At 38.7% G+C, this 22,505-nt stretch overlaps 1 protein-coding gene across 5 annotated transcripts in view; it reads right to left on the minus strand.

Annotated features, from left to right (window-relative positions):
- Window positions 1–22,505, minus strand: part of CA13 (carbonic anhydrase 13) — a 61,114-nt gene that overhangs the window by 36,287 nt on the left and 2,322 nt on the right. For 2 of the 5 annotated variants that reach the window (XM_013996642.3, XM_001924462.7), the window contains exon 1: window positions 4,936–5,004. The exons of the other annotated variants lie outside the window; for them this stretch is intronic. Coding sequence is in view for 1 of the 2 variants with exons in the window: in XM_001924462.7 (XP_001924497.3) it covers window positions 4,936–4,972 (37 nt within the window). In the remaining variant the exon portion in view is untranslated. Of the gene's footprint in view, window positions 1–4,935; window positions 5,005–22,505 lie in introns of those variants that run through there. 5 annotated transcript variants of the gene reach the window in all.

Consider the following 22,505-nt stretch of genomic DNA (forward strand, 5'->3'; position numbering starts at 1 on the left):
TCCAAGTTCTGTTTCAAAATCAATGGCAAGGTTGCAGCTTCAAGTAAGCTCCAAGCCATTCTACAGATGTGAGTCACTTAACAGGTTAGGGGTTCTTACTATCTCCTCTCCTATGGCTGCAATTTATACCAGGTCAGTAGAGCACAGGACTGCTAAGTTTTTCCTTACTTCACTAACCAATTAAGTCTAAGATTTCTCTAAGACTCAAGTACTTACTAAAATGACACAGTATGACAGTTAATTAAGCATACGTTACTACCAACAACAAATATTTTTTAAAGATAAGGTTTAGAATGAAATTTCAAGAAATGCAAACATAACACAATTATCCACAGCTTCAATCTCTAAATCTTGTGTTCCTATTATTCTCCTTTTTTGCATATCACAATTATTCACAGCTTCAATCTCTAAATCTTATGTTCCTATTACTGTCCCTTTTTTTTGCAAAGAAGAAAGCATAAATTCCTTCCTTCACATGTGCTTCAGGTACAAAAAGTCACAGCATGAATACAAAACCACAAACATAACTTGGACGTTGTTCTCTTATGAATTATACACTTTGGACTTGAAAGCAACTTGAACATCAAAAATCCTTGCTTATTGGAGAAAAGGCATTGCATTTCCTTATTTATTAAATACTCTCATATAGAAATATTTACTTATATAAATACTCTGAGTCTGTCCAGTACTCTTTTTATATACAATCTAGACCTTTTTTTACTGCCCACAGATACCACCTGAGGATCAGATTTCAAATAAGCAACACATGTGTCATAACGTTGTTAACTTTTTTCCAGTCAGGAAGAGCTTCTTTCTCCTCTTAATTCCTTTACTCTCCTATTTCTAATCCTTTAGGACCAGAACTATGTTTAAAAGCAGAGGCAAACCAAAATAAGATAAAAACAATATCACTTTGCATCAATTAGTCAATATTATCTATTAGCCACTAGGAATGTTCATTTCCCTGCCTCTTAAAGAGGCCCTCCCCTTTTAAAATGTTTCCAAAACTTCCAACTTTAAATCCATTTAAGGAGTTACTGTGGTGGCTTGGTGGAAATGAATCTGACTAGCATCCATGAGGACGCAGGATCGACTCCTGGCACCCTGACTCGCTCAGTGGGTTAAGGATCCGGCATTGCTGTGAGCTGAGGTGTAGGTCATAGCCGCGGCTGGGATCTGGCATTGCTGTGACTGTGGCATAGGCCAGAGGCTTCAGCTCCCATTCGACCCCTAGCCTGGGAACCTCCATATGCCGCAGGTGCAGCCCTAAAAAGACAAAAAAAAAAAAAAAATCCATTTAAACATAGTTATAGAGATATATGGTGCTTCTTCCACTGATTCAAGAACTTTTAAATATCCATAGAGATGGGCAGTTTTCAGTGATTGCAACATTTCCTAAACCAGACTAATAAAACTATCAAAGGTCAGTGGTAGAAGTTGTTTATGAAGATGGTAATCCCTTCCAATACCTCAGATGTTCCCTTTTATCATTGCTACTATTCCCAGCTTATGTTTCCTTTTATCTGCTCAACCACTGCTCTTTCCAGTCTAAGGTGAAAACAAGCAACAAAACATGCCTCATCAGGATACAACACATTTCCAATAGGATTTTGCCAAAGTTTGATCTACTTAAAGATGTGGTGTCACAAAGCTATTGAATCTGAAAACAAGGAATGGCCCTGTAATTCTCAGCAGAAATACAAAAACCATGCTTTGCTAATGGCTTTTCTAAGATGGATTTTTTTTTTAATGTTTTCAATTTTTTTCCAATTTTATTGAGATATAATTGATACTCAGCACTACATAAGTTTAAGGTGTACAGCATGATGATTTGACTTACAGCACAATATGATTACCACAATAAGTTTAGTGAACATCGGTCTTCTCATACAGATAAATAATTAAAGAAATAGAAAAAAGAGGAGTTCCCATTGTGGCTCAGTGGGTTAAGAACCCGATGGATATAGTCTCCATGAGGATGCAGGTTCAATCCCTAGCCTTGCTCAGTGGGTTAAGGATCCAGCATTGCTACAAGCTGTGGTACTGGTCACAGCTTGGATCTGGTGTTGCTGTGGTGTAGGTCTCAGCTGCAGCTCCGATTCAACCCCTAGCCCTATTCAACTCCTAGTCTGGGAACTTCCATATGCCACAAGTGCGGCCATAAAAAGAAAAAAAGAAAAAAAATTAAAGAAAAAAATAGTCTTTCCTTGTGATGAGAACTCTTAGGATTTACTCTCTTAACAACTTTTATATATAATGCACGGTGGTGTTAATTATATGTATCATGTTGTGCATTAAATCTCTCATACTTTTTCAGTTTTTAAAGTTTTATTGAAGTATAGTTGCTTTACAATGTTGTGATAATTTCTGCTGTACAGCAAAGTGATTCAGTTACACATGGACACACATCTATTCTCTTTCAGATTCTTTCCCACAGATATTATCACAGAATATTTGGTAGAGTTCTTTGTGCTGTACAGCAGGTCCCCGTTGGCCAATCATTCCATATACCTCAGTGAGCATACACCAATCCCAGCCCCCAGTCCATCCCTTTCTTCCCTTCCTGACCCCTTAAATAACCATAAGTTTTTCAACTTAACTCCCCCTCCACCTGTCCCCTTAAGTAACCATAAAAACTTATGTAACCATAAGTTTTTCTAAGTCTGTGGGTCTATTTCTGCTCTGCAAATAAGTTCATTTGTATCCTTTTTTAGATTCCACATATAAGTGATATCATATGATGTCTGTCACTGTCTGATTAACTTCACTTAATATGATAATCTCTAGGTCCATCCAGGTTGCTGTGAATGGCATTATTTCTTTTTTATGGCTGAGTAATATTCCATTTTATACATGCAGCACATCTTTATCCATTCCTCCTTTGATGAACTTTAGGTTGCTTCCATGTCTTGGTTATTGTAAACAGTGCTGCAATGAACACTGGGGTGAGTGTACCTTTTCAAATTCTAGTACTTTTTTTTTTTCTTTTTTTGTCTTTTCTAGGGCCGCTCCCGTGGCATATGGAGGTTCCCAGGCTAGGGGTCTAATCGGAGCTGTTGGCACCAGCCTACACCAGAGCCACAGCAATGCGGGATTCGAGCCACGTCTGCGACCCACACCACAGCTCATGGCAACGCCAGATCCTTAACCCACTGAGCAAGGCCAAGGATCAAACCCTCAACCTCATGGTTCCTAGTTGGATTCGTTAACCACTGAGCCACGACGGGAACTCCATAGTACTTATTTTTTAAATGAAGTTGTGTACCTTCTGACCCCCTTTATCCAACTCATCCTTCTTACCCACTCTGGTAATCACAAATCTGATCTCTTTTTCTATGAGTTTGTTTGTTTGTTTTTGAAGCATAATTTACCTACAATGCAAGTGCACAACACAGTGATTTGATATTTTTGTTCACTTCAAAATGGTCACCATGATAAGTCTAGTTACCACCTGTTACCATACAAAGATATTACATCATTGTTGCTTATATTCCCCCCACTGTACATTTCATCCTTGTGATTCATTTATTTTGTAACTGGAAGTTTGTACCTTTTAATTGTTAAAATGAATTTTTTAAATTTCAGATAAGTTTCATTGGAATCAATATTTTCTAACATATTAAAGAGTAATCAGCACTCAGTGATTGAAAATACCCTTCTTCCTAACCATAGTGAGAGCACTGTGAGCATCCAATAACTACTAAACAACGATAACAAAAAATATTCCAGGAGAGAAGGCAATTAAAAGAAATTTGTTTTGTGGATTTTTTTTCTGAAACATAAATGGAAAATCAAAGAGAAATCCACCAAATTATAGTTTTCATTATTAAAACTCTAAATTTCACCTGCTGCAATTTTTACACTGGCAAGTTAATCAGGGCCTCAAAAAGGCTACAACTAGAAATGATACTTTTCTGTTTCATAGTGAAAGTAAACTTTCTATAACATGAACTATAAAGTACTGCTCATGTTAATCCAAGGAAAATATTCATTGTTATTACTACTATTACTATAATTATTCACAGACTTAATTTGACAATGATTCACTATAATGCTTTCTTGGTGTCACTGCAATTATTTCAAATAACCATTATTTGAAATAACCAGTTTAACATAAAAACAAGACAAATGGTTTACTTTTGATAATTTGCAATATACAAGAAGAAAAGCATACATCTTATTACTGCTGCTTCCATCAATAAGCACATTTTTACCAAAGTGTTAAAATTTCAATAATCCTTTCTGATCCCCAGTCTCTGCAAGTGTGGAAGAAGAAAGGGTAGAGATGAGAATGAAAACTATAACTTCATTTCCCTGAAAAAAATCTAAGATCTTCCTAAAACCAGCAGTACCAGTCAAGCAATTACAAGTTGCCATGGGAATATTTTATAGGAACAGCTATTAAGAAATTTGCAGTATTTTGATTGCCAAGAAGGCAGCTTAAATTTTCAGTGTTGCAATTCATTAAGTTTTAAGTATATTTTCAAATATGTTCCATGATGTTTCCCCTAATGAGTTTAAAAGACTGAAAATAAACTTGCCCTTAATTCATAGAAATTATGTCATTAGATTTCTAATCCCGTGCTTTTGATTGGGAAAGTTTTCTACTTTTCAAATGAAAAGTGAGTGCACATCTATGAAGATTCGGGGGTCTTGGCAGGGCCAAGACATACCAACTCACCCACAATACCAATAGCCTGGGGAGCAGGGGGTGGGGGGAGGCGCTTTTCTAGTAGGTGTAGGGCAAGCCTCCCTTCCCTCCGCTTGCTGCGTTTGGCTCCGAGCGCGCTGCCGGTTCTCAAGAGAAACAGAAAAGTTTCCCGCAAGTGCGGATGGGCAGAGTGAGGTTCGCGGGATCCCGGACAGCAGTCGGTCCCCTCGGCTGCCCCCTGAGCAGAGCCCTCCCACCCGCTCTGATCCGCGAAAGGCGCTCACCGTTGTGCTCGCCGTATCCCCAGCTGAACCTCGACATGGTTCTTCGGGGTGGAAGGCAAAGGAAGAAGTGGCGGAGAAGCTAGAGGAGGGAGGGAGCGGGGCGGGCGCGCGAGCCGACTCTGGGGAGAGGGGGCAGGCCGTGGCCCAGGCAGGGGCGGAGATCGCGGGCCTCAGCCCGGCCGAAGTGGGAGCCCTTGAACCCGGGGGCCAAGGCGCTGTCGGCCTCTGCCGCCAGGGGGCAGTGGCGGGCACGGGAGGCTCCCCGCGTGGGAGGGCGAGGAGGAGCGGGAGGAGCTGGCCTGAGTCCACAGTGCGAACCATGTTACAATTAGTTTGAACTCAGGAAAGAGAGATGGGGCTTGAGAAGGAGACATGGACGTGAGGATGGAGTTAGGGAAGATGGAAAGAAAGAGAGAAGGGTTTCCAGAGGGGATTTCCTGCCTTCTGAGAAGTGACCATCACAGAAAGTGTTGCCTGGAGGGCTGCCCTGGGAATGAATGAGTCACCCAGGCCCAGCCCGGAGCCGCCAGGCTGGGAGGTGGGCATTCAGTGGTGACGTGAGGAGGTTGTGATGGTAGTGGTGATTACCAATACAGTGCAATAATGACAGTGGTAATAGCCACAAAAATAATTTAGCTGTGGAGTTTCCCTTGTGGTGCAGTGCAAACAAATCCAACTAGTAACCATGAGGTTGCGGGTTTGATCCCCGGCCTCGCTCAGTGGGTTAAGGATCCCGCATTGATGTGAACTGTGGTGTAGGTAGCAGACGCTGCTGGGATCCTGCGTGGCTGTGGCGTAGGCCAGTAGCTGTAGCTCCGACTGGACCCCTAGCCTGGGAACCTCCATATGCCACTAGTGCGGCCCTAAAAAGCAAAAAAAAAAAAAAAAAAAAGTAGCTGCTATTTATTAAGGATTTATCACTGCCCAGAGTCTTAGCTAAGACATTAACACACATTTTTTTGAGGAAGATACTATAAGAGACCCATAGTTAGGAGAAAAGGAAATGAGGCAGCTAATAGGAGTCCTACTTAAATAGGAAGGGATCTCCACCCGCCCATTCTTGCTGCCTCTGCCCCCACCTCTTCACCCTCTGCAGACCTGGGCTTGGGGACTGAGGATACCAAGCCTCCTTACTGACAGTAGGTCCTGAAATTCTGTTGCCTTCTTGACCCTGCAAGGAAGAAGGTGTTCAAGCTGTCTTTTCCTGGATGCCTCATAGTCTTGCTGCCTTAGAAATAAGCCTGAACTGACTGTAGAGCCTTAAATTCTTGTTCTGGTGTGGTGGGTGTTCTGGGTTCCCAGTGAAAAATGAAGCAAACTGGGTGACCCACCAGGGTAATAATTATTGTTCCAGCTGTGTAAGGGTTTGAGTTAGGTTCCTATGAAATTTTACATTGAACTGTGCTGTATTATTTATGGACAAACTAATGCAAAGAGCTTCTTAAGGGGCATGAGCCTTCCATAGAAGACTTAAGAGTAGCTGTTTAAATATCTTTCCTTTTCTCTTGCCATCCACAGGGCTTCTGCATAATGTAGTAATTGCAAGTCCCAGGAGGTCCTTCTTTTGGTGACTACTGCATTGTTTAGGAACCACTAAGAAAGGATCAATTTGAACTATTCTTTAGACCTGACCTAGATTCCCTATAGTAAGCCTATAGCTCCTGCTTATGTAGTTCTTCATGAGGTTAGAACACAACAGAAGAAAAAGTTTTCATACAGAATTAAGTACAATAAACTCTATGCTTCTCTTGCATCTAGGGGAAGGCCCAGGCTTCCATATTCCACATTCTGTGCACAACAGGGTTCCTTTATGCCAAGAATATAATAGGAACCATACTTTTAAGAATAAGTTCTGATCAAATATCATATGATATCACCTGTATGTGGATTTTTTTAAATGATAAAATGAACTTATTTACAAAGCAGAAACAGACTCACAGACTTGGAAAACTTATGGTAACCAAAGCGGGAGAGGGGAAGATTGATTGTGGGCTTGGGATTGGCACATGCACACTTTTGTATATGGAATGGATGGATGAAAGAGGACCTGCTGTATAGCAGAGGGAAACCTACTCAATGTCCTGTGATAACATATGTGGGAAAAGATGTGCATATATGTATGGCTGAATCATCTGTTCTGCAGCAGAAATTAACACAACATTGTAAATCAACTGTACTTCAAAAAACCTAAAAATAGTTTAAAGGAGGAGTTCCCTGTGGCTCAGTGGTTAATGAAGCCAACTAGCAACCATGAGGTTACGGGTTGGATCCCTGGCCTCGCTCAGGGGATTAAGAATCTGGCATTGCTGTGAGCTGTGGTGTAGGTCGCAGATACATCTCGGATCTGGCGTTACTGGGGTGGAGGCCAGCAGCTGAAGCTCCGATTAGACCCCTAGCCTGGGAACCTTCATATGCCGCAGGTGCGGCCCTAAAAAGCAAAAAAAAAAAAGGTGTTTAAGGGAGCTCCCGTTGTGGCTCAGAGGTAACACACCTGACTAGTATCCATGAGGATATGAGTTCTATCCCTGGCCTAGCTCAGTGGGTTAAGGATCTGGTGTTACCATGAGCTGTGGTGTAGGCCACAGACGTGGCTCAGATCCCATGTTGCTGTGGCCTGGGAACCTCCATATGCCTAAAAACCAAAAAAAAAAAAAGTTCTGATCTATATTCACTTTCACCAGAGTACAATAAGTATGTGTGCATGTGTATATATCATGTATATGTGTGTGTATATATATCATCTATCAATATATATGTGTGTATAGAAAATATATATAAACATATAAGATATATATATGTATAAGATATGTGTAACTGTACTGTATACATATATACTTTATATGTATTTAACATATATCTTGCATTTATTTAAGAATATTACCTTGAAAAGTTAAGTTTGGATTACTTAGCCAAGTGTCCTAATTCTCCACTAAGTCTGTAGATATGGTTGGGGATATATTTATGCACTGTATAAATGCAGTGACAGTGACTGTGAAAGTTCAAAATCCCATGAACCACTTTTTCATGGTGAGCTTGTCTCAGATCACCTGCCTAATATTTTATTAACCCAAGGAATCTCTCTGTAAGGAGCTTGGTGTACCCATTTTCAGTAACTGAGATGATTTAGCATATCAAGGTGAATGATGCTCTAAGTAAAGATCAGTTCCTAATGCTCAAGAATAGTCATTGAATAAATGGATCAGAATTGTTAAAGAAGATCCAATCAGCAGGCTTCAAATCCTTCCCAAATTGTTACTTTTACTGCTTGGGTACACAGTTTCCTCTGGTTTGAGTTTATTATGCAGTCTACCCATTTTTTCAAAAGAGCAATGTGACCATTTATAGGAACCAGTTAGATAATCTGTAGAGCATCCACACAATGGGAAAAAAGGGGGAGGAAAGCAAAGGGGCAAAATATATAGTATACTACATTTTGTTTAAAGGGAAATAAGAACTTGTATAAGTATTTGCAGATTTTCTCCAAAAACTTCTGGAGGATAAACCACAAATTAACAAAAATGGTTCCTTATAGAGAATGGGGGAGGTTGTGGAAGGATAAGGATGAGAGTGAGATTTCTCAGTTATCTTTTTAACTTTCTAATCATAAATGTTTTATGTTTTCAAAAAATTAAAGAAGATTAAAAAAACAAACCCTAAAATTGATTTTAGACAGAAACAGATGAACTTAACTGTATATTAAGGTGCTATTATAACCACACAGAAAAAAAAATAAGTTTTGAATAGAGTACTCTGGCTGCTCTATTAGTAGAATACCCTTAATGGAGAACATTGCATACTAAGAAATGTAAGACAATCTTTTTACTGCTAAGAGTTGATTGGGTAATAATATTGGTATTGTGGTTCTGAAACCATTTTTATGTCGATATTTTTTTATGGCTACACCCACAGGCATATGAAAGTTCCCAAGCCATGGACTGAATCTGAGCTTGTAGCTGCAACCTACGAAGAATCCTTTAACCCACTGTGCCTGTGCTGGGCTGGGGATCGAGCCTGTGCCTCCTCAAGCACCCGAGCTGCTGCAGTTGGATTCTTTTTTCTTTCCTTTTTTTTGTATTCTTTTGGTTTTTTTTTTTGTTTGTTTGTTTTTTGTTTTTTGTCTTTTTAGGGCTGCACTTGCAGCATATGGAAGTTCCCAGGCTAGGGGTGGAATAGGAGCTATAGCCACCAGCCTACGCCACAACAACATAGGAGCTGAGCTGCATCTGCAACCTGCACCACAGCCCATGGCAACACCTGATCATTAACCCATTGAGTGAGGCCAGGGATTGAACCCACATCCTCATGGATCCTAGTCAGGTGCATTACCCTTGAGGCATGACAGGAACTCCCTGCAGTTGGATTCTTAAGCCATTGAGCCATAGTGATAATTCCCATTTTTTTTGTGTGTGTGTGTGTGTTTTTTTAAGAAAGAACAATGAAAAAATATGTTAATAACCTCTGGAGTCAATGGTTTTCATTCTGGTTTATACAAATAAGAAATGGCAGAAGCTAAGATGGACACTGCAGTGCTGGATTTGAATATTCTCTTCACGGAAAGATGCTAAAAGCAATAACACCCCAATGCCAATGAAGGTGAGAAAACAAACTTTATGGCTCCTTACTTATGGACTTCTTATAAAGTCCCATACCTACTTTTATATTTGTAACTGTTTGTTTCTCTTTAAGAATAAGGAGGGAAGGAAGGAAGGGAGGGAGGGAGGGAGGGAGGAAGGAAGGAAGGAAGGAAGGAAGGAAGGAAGGAAGGAAGGAAAGAAGGAAGAAAGGGAGGAAGGGTTCAAAAGCTAATGAATCAACAAACATTGTAAATCAACTATAACAAAAAAATTTTTTTTAAAAAACTAGTAAATCAAGAGAATGTGACAATAAGCCATAGACTAGGAGAAAATACTTAGAAAAGACACATAAAACAAAGGACTGTTATTCAAGATTACAAAATACCCTTAAAACTTAACAATAAGAAAAACAACTTGATTTTTATAATGTGCCAAAGAGCTTAACGTGGACTTCACCAAAGATGGCAACTAAGCATATAAAAAAAGTACCACATCATATGTCACCAGGGAAATGCAGACTAAAATGAGAGATCACCTATTAGAACTGGTGAAAATCCAGAACACTGATACATCAATGCTGGAAATAATATGGATCATTCATTGCTGGTGGGGATGCAAATGGTAGAGCCACTATGGGAAACAGTTTGGCAACATCTTACAAAATTAAGCATATACTCACCATACAATCCAGCTGTCACACTATTTGGTATTTACCCAAATGAGTTTAAAACTTATGTTTACACAGCAAACTGCACATGGATATTTGTAGCAGCTTGATTTATAATTGCCAAAATTTGGGAGCAACCAAGATGTCCTTCAGTAGGTGAATGAATAATTATGGTACAGAACATTACTTAGTAGTAAAAAAAAAAAAATGAGCTATCATCATGAAAAGACATGGAGGCAAGAACTGCATATTGCTAAGTGAAATAGGCCAAATGTGAAATGGCCACACACTGTATGATTCCAACTATATGACATTCTGAGAATGACACAATTATGGAGACCGTAAAAAGCAGTGGTTGCCAAGGGGGTGCTGAGATAAATAGGCAGAGCACAGAGGATTTTCAGGACAGTAAAAACTATTCTGTATGATATTTTTATAATGAATACATGTTATTACACATTTGTCCAAATCCATAAAATGCAAAACACCAAGAATGAAACTATGAACATGGGTGATTATGATGTGTCAATGAAAATTCATCATTTGTAGCAAAGGTACCCTCTGGTGGGAGACTGCTGATAATGGTTGAGGCTCTGCATGTGTAGGAGTAAAGGGTCCATGGGAACTCTCTGCACATACCCCTCAATTTTGCTATAAACCTGAAACTACCATGCAAAAATAAATTAAAAAATAAACCGGAGTTTCCTTTGGTGCCGCAGTGTTTAATGAATTCACCTAGGATCCGTGAGGGTACAGGTTCGATCCCTGGCCTTGCTCAGTGGGTTAAGGATCCGGCATTGCCATGAGCTGTGGTGTAGGTCACAGATGTGGCTCAGATTCGGAGTTGCTGTGGCTGGGGTGTAGGCTGGCAGCTGTAGCTCCGATTTGACCCCTGGCCTGGGAACTTCCCTATGCCACAGGTACAGCCCTAAAAACCAAAAAATAAAAAATAAACAAACAAACCCACAAAAAAACTAATGAGGTTATGTTAACACACACACAAGCACAAACACCAGAGGTCAACTTGTAGGAGGTTCCACTGCCGAATTTCAGACAATTTGGCCATCAGAAAGAATAATGATAATAATCCATTAAAACCTTCCCTCAAATATCCACGAGTTCATAGTGAGACAGAATGAGAGACAGTGAGCATCTTTATGAGAGAACCTCAGCTACTAAATACCAATGAAATAAGAGATTTAAAACAACAATTTTTGCAAGATCAATGTACTATATGGTTCAGGCAAGGAGTGGTAATGGGCACTACTCCTGAGTGAAAGTTTTGCTTATTGGTGGATAGAATATTCACACAATGTGGATTAAGGGATAAAAGATACGTAACAACTAAACATAACATGTGACCCTCAATTAGATCCCAGATTGGAGGCGTGAGGGTGTGGGTGGTGACAGTTGGGGGTGGGCGTTATAGATGCCTTGAGAACAACTGGAGAAATCTAAGTGTGGACACTATGTGATATTATTGACATGATGTTAATTTTCATGGGTGTAATGGTGGTACTGGGAATACTTTAGGAGAGGAATGCTAAAGCCATAATGCCAAAGTACCCTGATGTCTGCAACTGATCCTCAAGTGAGTGAGGGATGTTTGGGTGCTCATAATGCCATTCTTACAATTTTCTGTGTGTTTTAGTTTTTTAAAAAAAATCTGGGTGGGGAGTTGCTACTGTGACTCAGTGGGTTAAGGACACAGCGTTGTCTCTGTGAGGACTTGGGTTCCCTGGTCTTGTTCAGTGGGTTAAGGATCTGGCATTGTCACAAGCTGTGGTCAAAATGTGGCTGGGATCCAGTGTTGTTGTGGTTATGGTGTAGACCTACAGCTGCAGTTCCAATTTGATTCTTAGCCCTGGAATTTTCATATGCCACAGGTGCAGCTGTAAAAAAGGGAAAACAACAACAACAACAACAAAAGAAACCTTGGGGGCACAAAAACTTCTACTCCCTCAAATCAATCAACGTATTTACTTGCTAAGTAACTTTTTTTTAACTTTGTGTGGACTTTCTCCTTGACAAGGAGACTCTGTCTCTGGGATCACAACCATCAAGTGTAAACAAGTAAAGCAAGATTAACACTGACCAGCGAACCCAGGAATCCTGATCAAAGATATGACCATCTCCAGTTCAGGGTTTTTTTTTTTTTTTTTGGCCATGCCCATGGCATGTAGAAGTTCCCAGACCATGGCTCAAACCCATGCCACAGCAATGACCCGAGCCAGTGCAGTAACAATTTGGGATCCTTAACCCACTGCACCACAAGGGAACTCTCCACTTTATTCGTGAACCATTAGATCCAATACAAGCTTCCTTTGCAGAAAAGCATGCTTAAGTCACTTCTCCTCAATGAATCAGGCACTATAACTTGTAAGTTACAACTTTAGCCATAAAGATATTTAATTAATGGACTTCCTGTCATGACTCAGCAGTTAATGAATCTGACTAGCATCCATGAGGATGCAGGTTCTATCCCTGGCCTTACTCAGTGGGTTAAGGATCCAGTGTTGCTGTAAGCTGTGGTGTAGGTCACAGACGTGGCTTGGATTCTGCATTGCTGTTGAGTAGGCTAGCATCTACAACTCCGATTTTACCCCTAGCCTGGGAACCTCTGTATGCTGTGAGTGCAGCCCTAAAAAGCAAAAAAAAAAAAAAAAAAAAAAAAAAGTATAGTAGATCATTAAGGAAATATCAAGGTATGAATTAATATTCTTTTGTTAGGAGGCATACACAGACTCTTCTGAGATGTACAATTTTTCCAGTGATTCTTTTTATTTTTTAATTACTCAATGAATTTTATTATGTTTATAGTTGTACAATGATTATCACAACCCAATTTTATAGCATTTCCATCCCAACCCCTAGTGCATCCCCCCACCCCCCAACCTGTCTCATTTGGAAACCATAAGTTTTTCAAAGTCCTTGAGTCAGTATCTGTTCTGCAAAGAAGTTTCATTGTGTTCTTTTTTTAGATTCCACATATAAGTGATAGCATTTGATGTCGGGGTCTCTCCAGTGATTCTTTTTAGAAATTCTAAATGTGAATTGAAGTGGCTATTTTCATCTGATTTTTATCCAGCAGGAAACTGACATGAGCAAGGTTCCTCATTCCTCAGTTACCTACAGAGGCAACCCGCACAGTCAAGGACACAGGCCCAATCTGCCGAGTCCCAAGTCCAAGGTGCTCTTTGTGCCTATTTCCTTCATGCGTCAAGTCCTGTGATTTGTGCAGCTGGGACTGATTAACCACAGGACTGTCTTATCATTTGATATCTTGTTAGGAGTGTTGATTTTATGGAGCTGATAACTAGATACAGTTTCTATTTTTTTAATTTGCCATTTCTAAGGTTATATTGAGGTCAGAATTGCATAAGACAATCTCGCCAAGAGATTACACTGAGGCCCAAAGGGGCTAAAGATCTTACTCAAGGGACCAGGGTTTCATGCTTGGATAAGAATTCTTGGAACAGAGACTATAAATCACCCGTAAGTCACTTTTCAGATCAGAACTTTCAGAAACTAGAGCAAAACATTTTCTCCTGCATCTTAAGACAGGAGTACATTGCTAAAACCCCATGTCCTACATTTTTGTTCTTCTGTTTAGTCTCACTCTATTTTCTTATAGAAATATATCCATACCCTGTTTAATAGTGTTTCATGTCTTCTCTGAGCATATTATAAAAGTAAAGAAAGCATGAAAGAGAAAAGGAGAGAGGTAAGATTACTTAAAAGGAAATGAAGTTGTATAAATATCAGAAAAGTGTTGAAAAGTCCAGATAAGTCAAGCCAAAATAATTCACCTGCCAAGGAATTTAGCTCATTGTCCCTTGGCTTGGCATGAGTAAGTCAATGTCACTCTGTCATTATATTTCTGTCAACTCTGAAATCTAATGACAAAGAGAAATCAGGGTGCTAACAGACAGTCTGTCATCAACTCTGCTAATGTTTATTTCTCCTCTTCTGTCCTCTAGGAAAGGGCAGTGTAGTCTATCAAGAACAATACTCATAACTCCATTATTCCAAGCAAGGCTTGAAACACCCTCATTCCAAAAAGTTCCCCAGCATGGATCTCACCATCCCTCATTGAGGGTCTGGGGCACTAGCCTTGCCCATCCACCGAACTCACACTATTACACCCTTTCTAACGTAAGTAACCAACTTCACTCCCTCTTAATTATTGTCATCGACATACTAACGTGATGCTAGAATTTTCTCTTTTGGGGAGGAAAGTTTCTCCCTAAACATACGTAGAGCTTCCATTTGTTATCCACCCATCCTCTCTGGTGCTCCTTGGGTTCTAATCTCTATACTCAGCTGTGTTAGCAGGTTTCTCCAGAGACACAGAACCAGACACTGTGTGTGTGTGTGTGTGTGTGTGTGTGTGTGTGTGTGTGTGTGTGTGTGTAAAGATCTTAAAAGGTAGTGGCTGTGGTAACACAAAATCCTTTAACCCTCTGTGCAGGGCCAGGGATTAAATCCACGCCTCTGTGACTGAGCGGCTGCAGTCAGATTCTTAACCTACTGTGCCACAGAGGGAATGCCTAAATATATTTTAAAATACACTTAGTAAGTATATGCTTACATTTATAGATTATAAATTTTTATCTAAAGAAAAATTCCAATTTTTAATAAACAACAAAATATCTTCTTAGATAAAAGGCTTCAAAATAATATATTTTTAAAAATCTAAGTGGTAGAATTTATTCATTGTTCAAAAATAATGTTTGGGTTCCCCTTACGTACCAGGCGCTGTTTTATGCATGGGGAATATAGCAGCTGCACTAGTCTTCAATGAGCCTTACCTCCAGGTATATAACACCTTTTGTAGCCTCCTTCATCACTGATTGGGGTCGGTATATATGATTTCAAAAATATAGGGGAAGCAATAGAGTATAACTTCTGAGTCTAGGGAATAAAAGACACTGCAGTTTCTCCCTTGCTCTCTTGGATTACTCAGTCTTGGGGTATCCAGCTTCCACAGCTGAGGACACTCAAATAGCTCTGCAGAGAGATTCTCCTGGGGAGGATCTGGGGCATCCTAGCAATAGCCAGAACTAACCCACAGCCACGTGAGTTAGCTGAGTTGCTCTGCAAGGAAACCCCCAGCCTCAGTCAAGTCTTTAGATAACTAAAGTCTCAGCCAACATCTAACTGAATCTCATGAAGGACCCTGAGCCAGAACCATCAAACCAAGCCCCTCACAAGTTCCATAGTCACTAAAATCATGAGAAAATAAACCACTGTTATTTTGAGTGACTAAATATTGGGGCGGTTTGTTATACATTAGAGAATTAATATAGGAGCAAACAAAACCAGATAAATGCTCTGCCTTTATGGAACTTACATTCTTGTAGCAGGAGACAGTAATAAGCAAAGTAAATAAATATATGGGATGCTCTATGGTGATAATGGGATGGTGTGGAAAGGGGGGCAGGGATGTAGGAGGACAGTGGAAGTGGTGGAAGCCCTCACTGAAAAAAAAAAAAAATGACATTTGAGAGAAGACTTGAAAAAGGTAAAGGAGGAGCTTTGCAGATATTTTAGGGGGAGAGGGCTCCAGACAAAAGGGTTGAGAAGTAAGAGCATATCCTGCATTATCACAGAAAAGTAAGAAAGCAGTGTAAGAAAAGTAAGAAAGGGCGAGGGGGCCACACAGGGCTTTCTTTGCAGGGCATCGTAAGTACTTTGGCTCTTACTCTGAGTGATGTGGGGAACACTGGAGGTTTTGAGCTGAGGAATGATATGATCTGATTACCATCCTAGCAGGATTCCTCTGGCTGCTGGGTTGAGCAAGGGAAGCTGTTACGAGTAATCCAAATGAGAGAAAGACAAGTGGTTGAGTTAAATCAGAATGCAATAATTCCTGGTTGTTCATTTTCTTCTTTATACTTTTCTAAATTTTTCAAACTTCTACAAGGACTCTTCATTTTTCTAATCAAAAGGAAATAAATGTTTGTGAAATACCTTATAGTCCTCGGTATTTTCTGTCATATTTGTCGTAATATAGATGCTCACCTAATTCTTACTAGGGTTTCTGTACAACAGAGATGTTATAAAACAACAGAAAAAAAGGAGTCAAAATCTGTCCACTTTAGTCTGTGTAGAATCCGAGTAAAACAATTTCAACTGAAAAATGAAATCGCTGTTGAGCTATAGACAACTTGAGTATTTACATTGTCAACTAAACTTGATAACAAAGCATCCTTTCATATTGGAATTTGGAGTGTCAAATGGTAATTTAATAGCTCACTGTCTTCCTTGAAGTTACCAAGCTTCTGAGTTTTAAACATTCACCTGCCAAATATTTCCCAATTCCTGTAATTCTTAACCACTACTTGCATTTTAACCCAGAATCACAAAAAAAAAAGTGAAAGGACTTCATGTAACTCTCTGAATATTTTTATTGCCTTTGTGATATGGATTTGACTATTCTTTACCTTCAAACATTTCACACCCAACCCCTCCTTTGTGACTCTAATTAGTTCAGGTTCACGATGTCTAGGCATTTGGCCAGATTACTCTGGATAAAATTTGCTTAATTAAATTAAAAACATATGTGTCACACACCTATCACTCCCAAGGAATAGCACTACAGGAAGATAGAAGTGTTCTAATTATAAAATAAGTAAGTACTAGGGATGTAATGTACAACCTAATTAATATAATTAACACTGCTATACATTATATATGAGAATTGTTAATGGAGTAATTCTTTTTTTGTATTTTTTATTAGGGTATAGTTGCTTTACAGTGTTGAATCAATTTCTGCTATAGAGTGATCCACCCATATATATACATTCTTTTTCTCCTATTTTCTTCCATTATGGTCTATCCCAAGAGACTGGACACAGTTCCCTGTGCTGTAAAGTAAAACCTCACTGCCTATCCATTCTAAATGTAATACTTGGCATCTACCAATCCCAAACTCCCCATCCATCCCACTCCCCCCCCCTTTGTATAGATGTGATACATATATACAATGGAATACTACTCAGCCATAAAAAAGAACAAAATGACATTTGCAGCAACATGGATGCAACTAGAGATTCTCATACTAAGTGAAGTAAGTCAGAAAGAGAAAGACAAATACTATGTCATATCACTTATATGTGGAATCTAAAATATGGCACAAATGAACCTATCTACAAAACAAAAACAGACTTACAGGCAAAGGGAGTAATTCTTGAGTTCTCATCATGAAAAAAACTCCATTTCCTTTTATTTTATATCCATATGAAATGATGGATGTTCATTAAATTTATTATGTTAATCATTTCACGATGTAAGTAAAGTCATTTTGCTATACTCCTTAAACTTACATAATGCTATAATAGCAAATATATCTAGATAAACTTGAGGGGGAAAAGAAATCATGGTAGCTAAATGAACACTTTATACTGAATTGGATTCTTTTACTATAAAATATAGTATAAGGATAGTTGATAGAGTTTGAATGATGACTGTGAGTCAAAAGAAATCAGTGTTTATGTCTCGATTTTTGATAGCTTTATTGTTATGTGGGAGAAGACCCTTGTTTGTAGGAAATACACACTAAAGTATTTGGAATGAGGGTACCATTTGTCAGAAACTTACTGTCAAATGGTTGAGAAAAACAAAAATGTATTATTTTTGTAATTTTTCTGGTAAGTTTGAAACTATTTCAAAATCAAGAATGTATACATGTATGTGTAACTGGGTCACCATGCTGTACAGTAGAAAATTCACAGAACACTGTAAACCAGCTGTAATGGAAAAAAATAAAAATCATTATACATTAAAAAAAAACTCAAAATTGGAGTTCCTGTTACCTACAAGGGAACCCCCATAAGAATATCAGCTGATTTCTCTACAGAAACACTACAGGCCAGGAGGGAATGGCAAGAGATATTTAAAGTGCTCAAAGGAAAAAATATGCAACCTAGAATACTCTATCCAGCAAGAATATCATTTAAAATAGAAGGGGAAATAAAAAATTTTTCCAACAAACAAAAACTTAAAGAATACAGCAACACAAAACCCAGGTTAAAGGAAATATTGAAAGGGATTCTCTAAACCAAAAAGAAAGGAAGGAAAGGGAAGAAAAAAGAAAAGAAAAGAAAAAAAAAAAAAAGAGGAAGAACTAGGACTGAGGAAACCGAAATCAGAGAGTAGTCACTCAAATAAGCCACCATACAGATTTAATCATGAACATGCCTCAAACAAAATAAAATTAAAAAGAAAAAAAGAAAAAAGAGTCATCAAAACCATAAAATGTGGGCAAGGGATGTTAGGAAGTAAATAACCCTCTTAGTTTGTTTGTTTGTATGTTTCTCTACTTAATTTTAATATAGTAATGAAGTGTTTGAACTCACAGGACCATCAGGCTAAAACACACAATTATGGGAAGGGGTTAGCATACTTAAAAAACAGGGCAACCACAAGCCAAAACCAAATATTGCATTTGCATAAAATGAAAAAAAAAATACACTCAAGCAGATAATAACAGGAGACCATCCAACCAAAAAGAAAAAAAAGGAAGAATGGAGAACCATAGAATCAACTGGAACACGAGGATCAAATGGCAATAAATAATCATCTATCAATTATCACCTTAAAAGTCAATGGACTGAATGCCCCAATCAAAAGACACAGAGTGGCTGAGTGGATAAAAAGGCCAAAACCTTCAATATGCTGCCTACAAGAAACTCACCTTAGGACAAAAGCTACATATAGACTGAAAGTGAAAGGGTGGGGAAAAATATTTCACGCCAATAGACATGATAGAAAAGCAGGAGTCACAACACTCATATCAGAAAAAATAGACTTTAAAACAAAAGACATAAAGAAAGACAAAGAAGGACACTACTTAATGATTAAGGGATCCATCCAAGGAGAGGATGTTACTATCGTCAACATATATGCCCCAAATATAGGAGCACCCAGATACATTCAACAAATATTAACAGACATAAAGGGAGATATTGATGAGAATACAATCATAGTAGGAGACATAAATACCCCCCACACATCAATGGACAGATCCTCTAGACAGAAAACCAACAAAGCAACAGAGATCCTAAAGGAAACAATAGAAAAGTTAGACTTCATTGATATCTTCAGGACACTACATCCAAAAAAAGCAGAATACACATTCTTCTCAAATGCTCATGGAACATTCTCAAGAATCAACCACATATTGGGACACAAAGAGAATCTCAATAAATTTAGGAGCATAGGAATTATCTCAAGTATCTTCTCTGACCACAATGCCATGAAATTAGAAACCAACCATGGGAAAAGAAATGACAAAAAACCTACTACATGGAGACTAAACAACATGCTACTCAAAAACCAATGGGTCAATGAGGAAATCAAGAAGGAAATTAAAAACTACCTTGAAACAAATGATAATGAAGACACAACCCTTCAAAATCTATGGGATGCTGCGAAAGCAGTGCTCAGAGGAAAATTTATAGCAATACAGCCCTTTCTCAAAAAAGAAGAAAGATCCCAAATTGACAACTTAACCCTCCACCTAAACAAATTAGAAAAAGAACAAAAAAGTCCTAAAGTCAGCAGAAGGAAGGAAATTATAAAGATCAAAGAAGAAATCAATAAAATAGAGACTCAAAAAACAATAGAGAAAATTAATAAAACCAAGAGCTGGTTCTTTGAAAAGGTGAACAAAATTGACAAACCCCTGGCCAGACTCACTAAAAAGAGGAGAGAAAGAACCCAAATAACCAAAATTATAAATGAAAAAGGAGAAATCACAACAGATACAGCAGAAATACAAAAAACCATAAGAGAATACTATGAACAACTATATGGCAACAAGTTTGACAATCTGGAAGAAATGGACAATTTTCTAGAATCTTACAGCCTGCCAAAACTGAATCAAGTAGAAACAGACCAACTGAACAGACTGATCACTAGAAATGAAATTGAAGAGATCATAAAATCACTCCCTACAAATAAAAGTCCAGGACCAGATGGCTTCACAGGTGAATTTTATCAAACATATAAAGAGGAATTGATGCCCATCCTCCTTAAACTCTTTCAAAAGGTTGAAGAAGAAGGACTACTCCCAAAGACATTCTATGAGGCCACCATCACCCTCATTCCAAAACCAGGCAGAGATACCACCAAAAAAGAAAACTATCGCCCAATATCATTGATGAATATAGATGCAAAAATTCTCAACAAAATCTTAGCCAACTGAATCCAACAACATACCAAAAAAATTATACACCATGACCAGGTTGGGTTCATCCCAGGTTCACAAGGATGGTTCAACATACGCAAATCAATCAGCATCATACACCACATTAACCAAAAAAAAGTCAAAAAATCATATGATCATCTCAATAGACGCAGAAAAAGCATTTGACAAAGTCCAACATCCATTCATGATCAAGACCCTCGCCAAAGTGGGTATAGAGGGAATATTCCTGAATATAGTCAAAGCCATTTATGATAAACCTACAGCAAATATAATCCTCAATGGGGAAAAACTGAAAGCCTTCTCACTCAAATCTGGAACAAGACAGGGAAGCCCACTCTCACCACTGCTCTTCAACATAGTTTTGGAAGTCCTAGCCACAGCAATTAGACAAACAAAAGAAATAAAAGGCATCCATATAGGAAGAGAAGAGATCAAACTGTCACTGTATGCAGATGACATGATACTATACCTAGAAAACCCTAAGGACTCAACCCCAAAACTACTTGAACTGATTAATAAATTCAGCAAAGTAGCAGGATATAACATTAACATTCAGAAGTCAGTTGCATTTCTGTATACCAGCAATGAAATATTAGAAAAGGAATACAAAAATACCATACCTTTTAAAATTGCACCTCACAAAATCAAATACCTCGGAATACACCTGACCAAGGAGGTAAAGGACCTATATGCCGAGAACTATAAAACTTTAATCAAAGAAATCAAAGAGGATGTAGAGAAATGGAAAGATATTCCATGTTCCTGGATTGGGAAAATCAATATTGTAAAAATGGCCATACTACCCAAAGTAATCTACAGATTCAATGCAATCCCTATCAGATTACCCATGACATTTTCCACAGAACTAGAACAAACAATCCAAACATTTATATGGAACCACAAAAGACCCAGAATCGCCAAAGCAATCCTGAGAAACAAAAACCAAGCAGGAGGCATAACTCTCCCAGACTTCAAGAAATACTACAAAGCCACAGTCATCAAAACAGTGTGGTACTGGTATCAAAACAGACAGACAGACCAATGGAACAGAATAGAGAATCCGGAAATAAACCCTGACACCTATGGTCAATTAATCTTTGACAAGGGAGGCAAGAACATAAAATGGGAAAAAGAAAGTCTATTCAGCAAGCATTGCTGGAAAACCTGGACAGCAACATGCAAAGCAATGAAACTAGAACACACCCTCACACCATGCACAAAAATAAACTCCAAATGGCTGAAAGACTTAAATATACGACAGGACACCATCAAACTCCTAGAAGAAAACATAGGCAAAACGCTCTCTGACATCAACATCATGAATATTTTCTCAGGTCAGTCTCCCAAAGCAATAGAAATTAGAGCAAAAATAAACCCATGGGACCTCATCAAACTGAAAAGCTTTTGCACAGCAAAGGAAACCCAAAAGAAAACAAAAAGACAACTTACACAATGGGAGAAAACAGTTTCAAATGATGCAACCGACAAGGGCTTAATCTCTAGAATATATAAACAACTTATACAACCCAACAGCAAAAAAAACCAATCAATCAATGGAAAAATGGGCAAAAGACCTGAATAGACTGTTCTCCAAAGAAGATATACAGATGGCCAACAAACACATGAAAAAATGCTCAACATCGCTGATTATAAGAGAAATGCAAATCAAAACTACCATGAGATACCACCTCACACCAGTCAGAATGGCCATCATTAATAAAAATCCACAAATAACAAGTGCTGGAGGGGCTGTGGAGAAAAGGGAACCCTCCTGCACTGTTGGTGGGAATGTAAACTGGTACAGCCACTATGGAGGACAGTTTGGAGATACCTTAGAAATCTATACATAGAACTTCCATATGACCCTGCAATCCCACTCTTGGGCATCTATCCGGACAAAACTCTACCTAAAAGAGACACGTGCACCCGCATGTTCATTGCAGCACTATTCACAATAGCCAGGACATAGAAACAACCCAAATGTCCATCGACAGAGGATTGGATTCGGAAGATGTGGTATATATACACAATGGAATACTACTCAGCCATAAAAAGGAATGACATAATGACATTTGCAGCAACATGGATGGAACTAGAGAATCTCATCCTGAGTGAA

Source organism: Sus scrofa, chromosome 4 (assembly GCF_054392235.1).
Source record: "Sus scrofa isolate SSC_HxYL_T2T_F1_AM1 chromosome 4, Sscrofa_HxYL_maternal_Yorkshire_Landrace_v2.0, whole genome shotgun sequence".
Lineage (NCBI taxonomy): Eukaryota > Metazoa > Chordata > Mammalia > Artiodactyla > Suidae > Sus > Sus scrofa.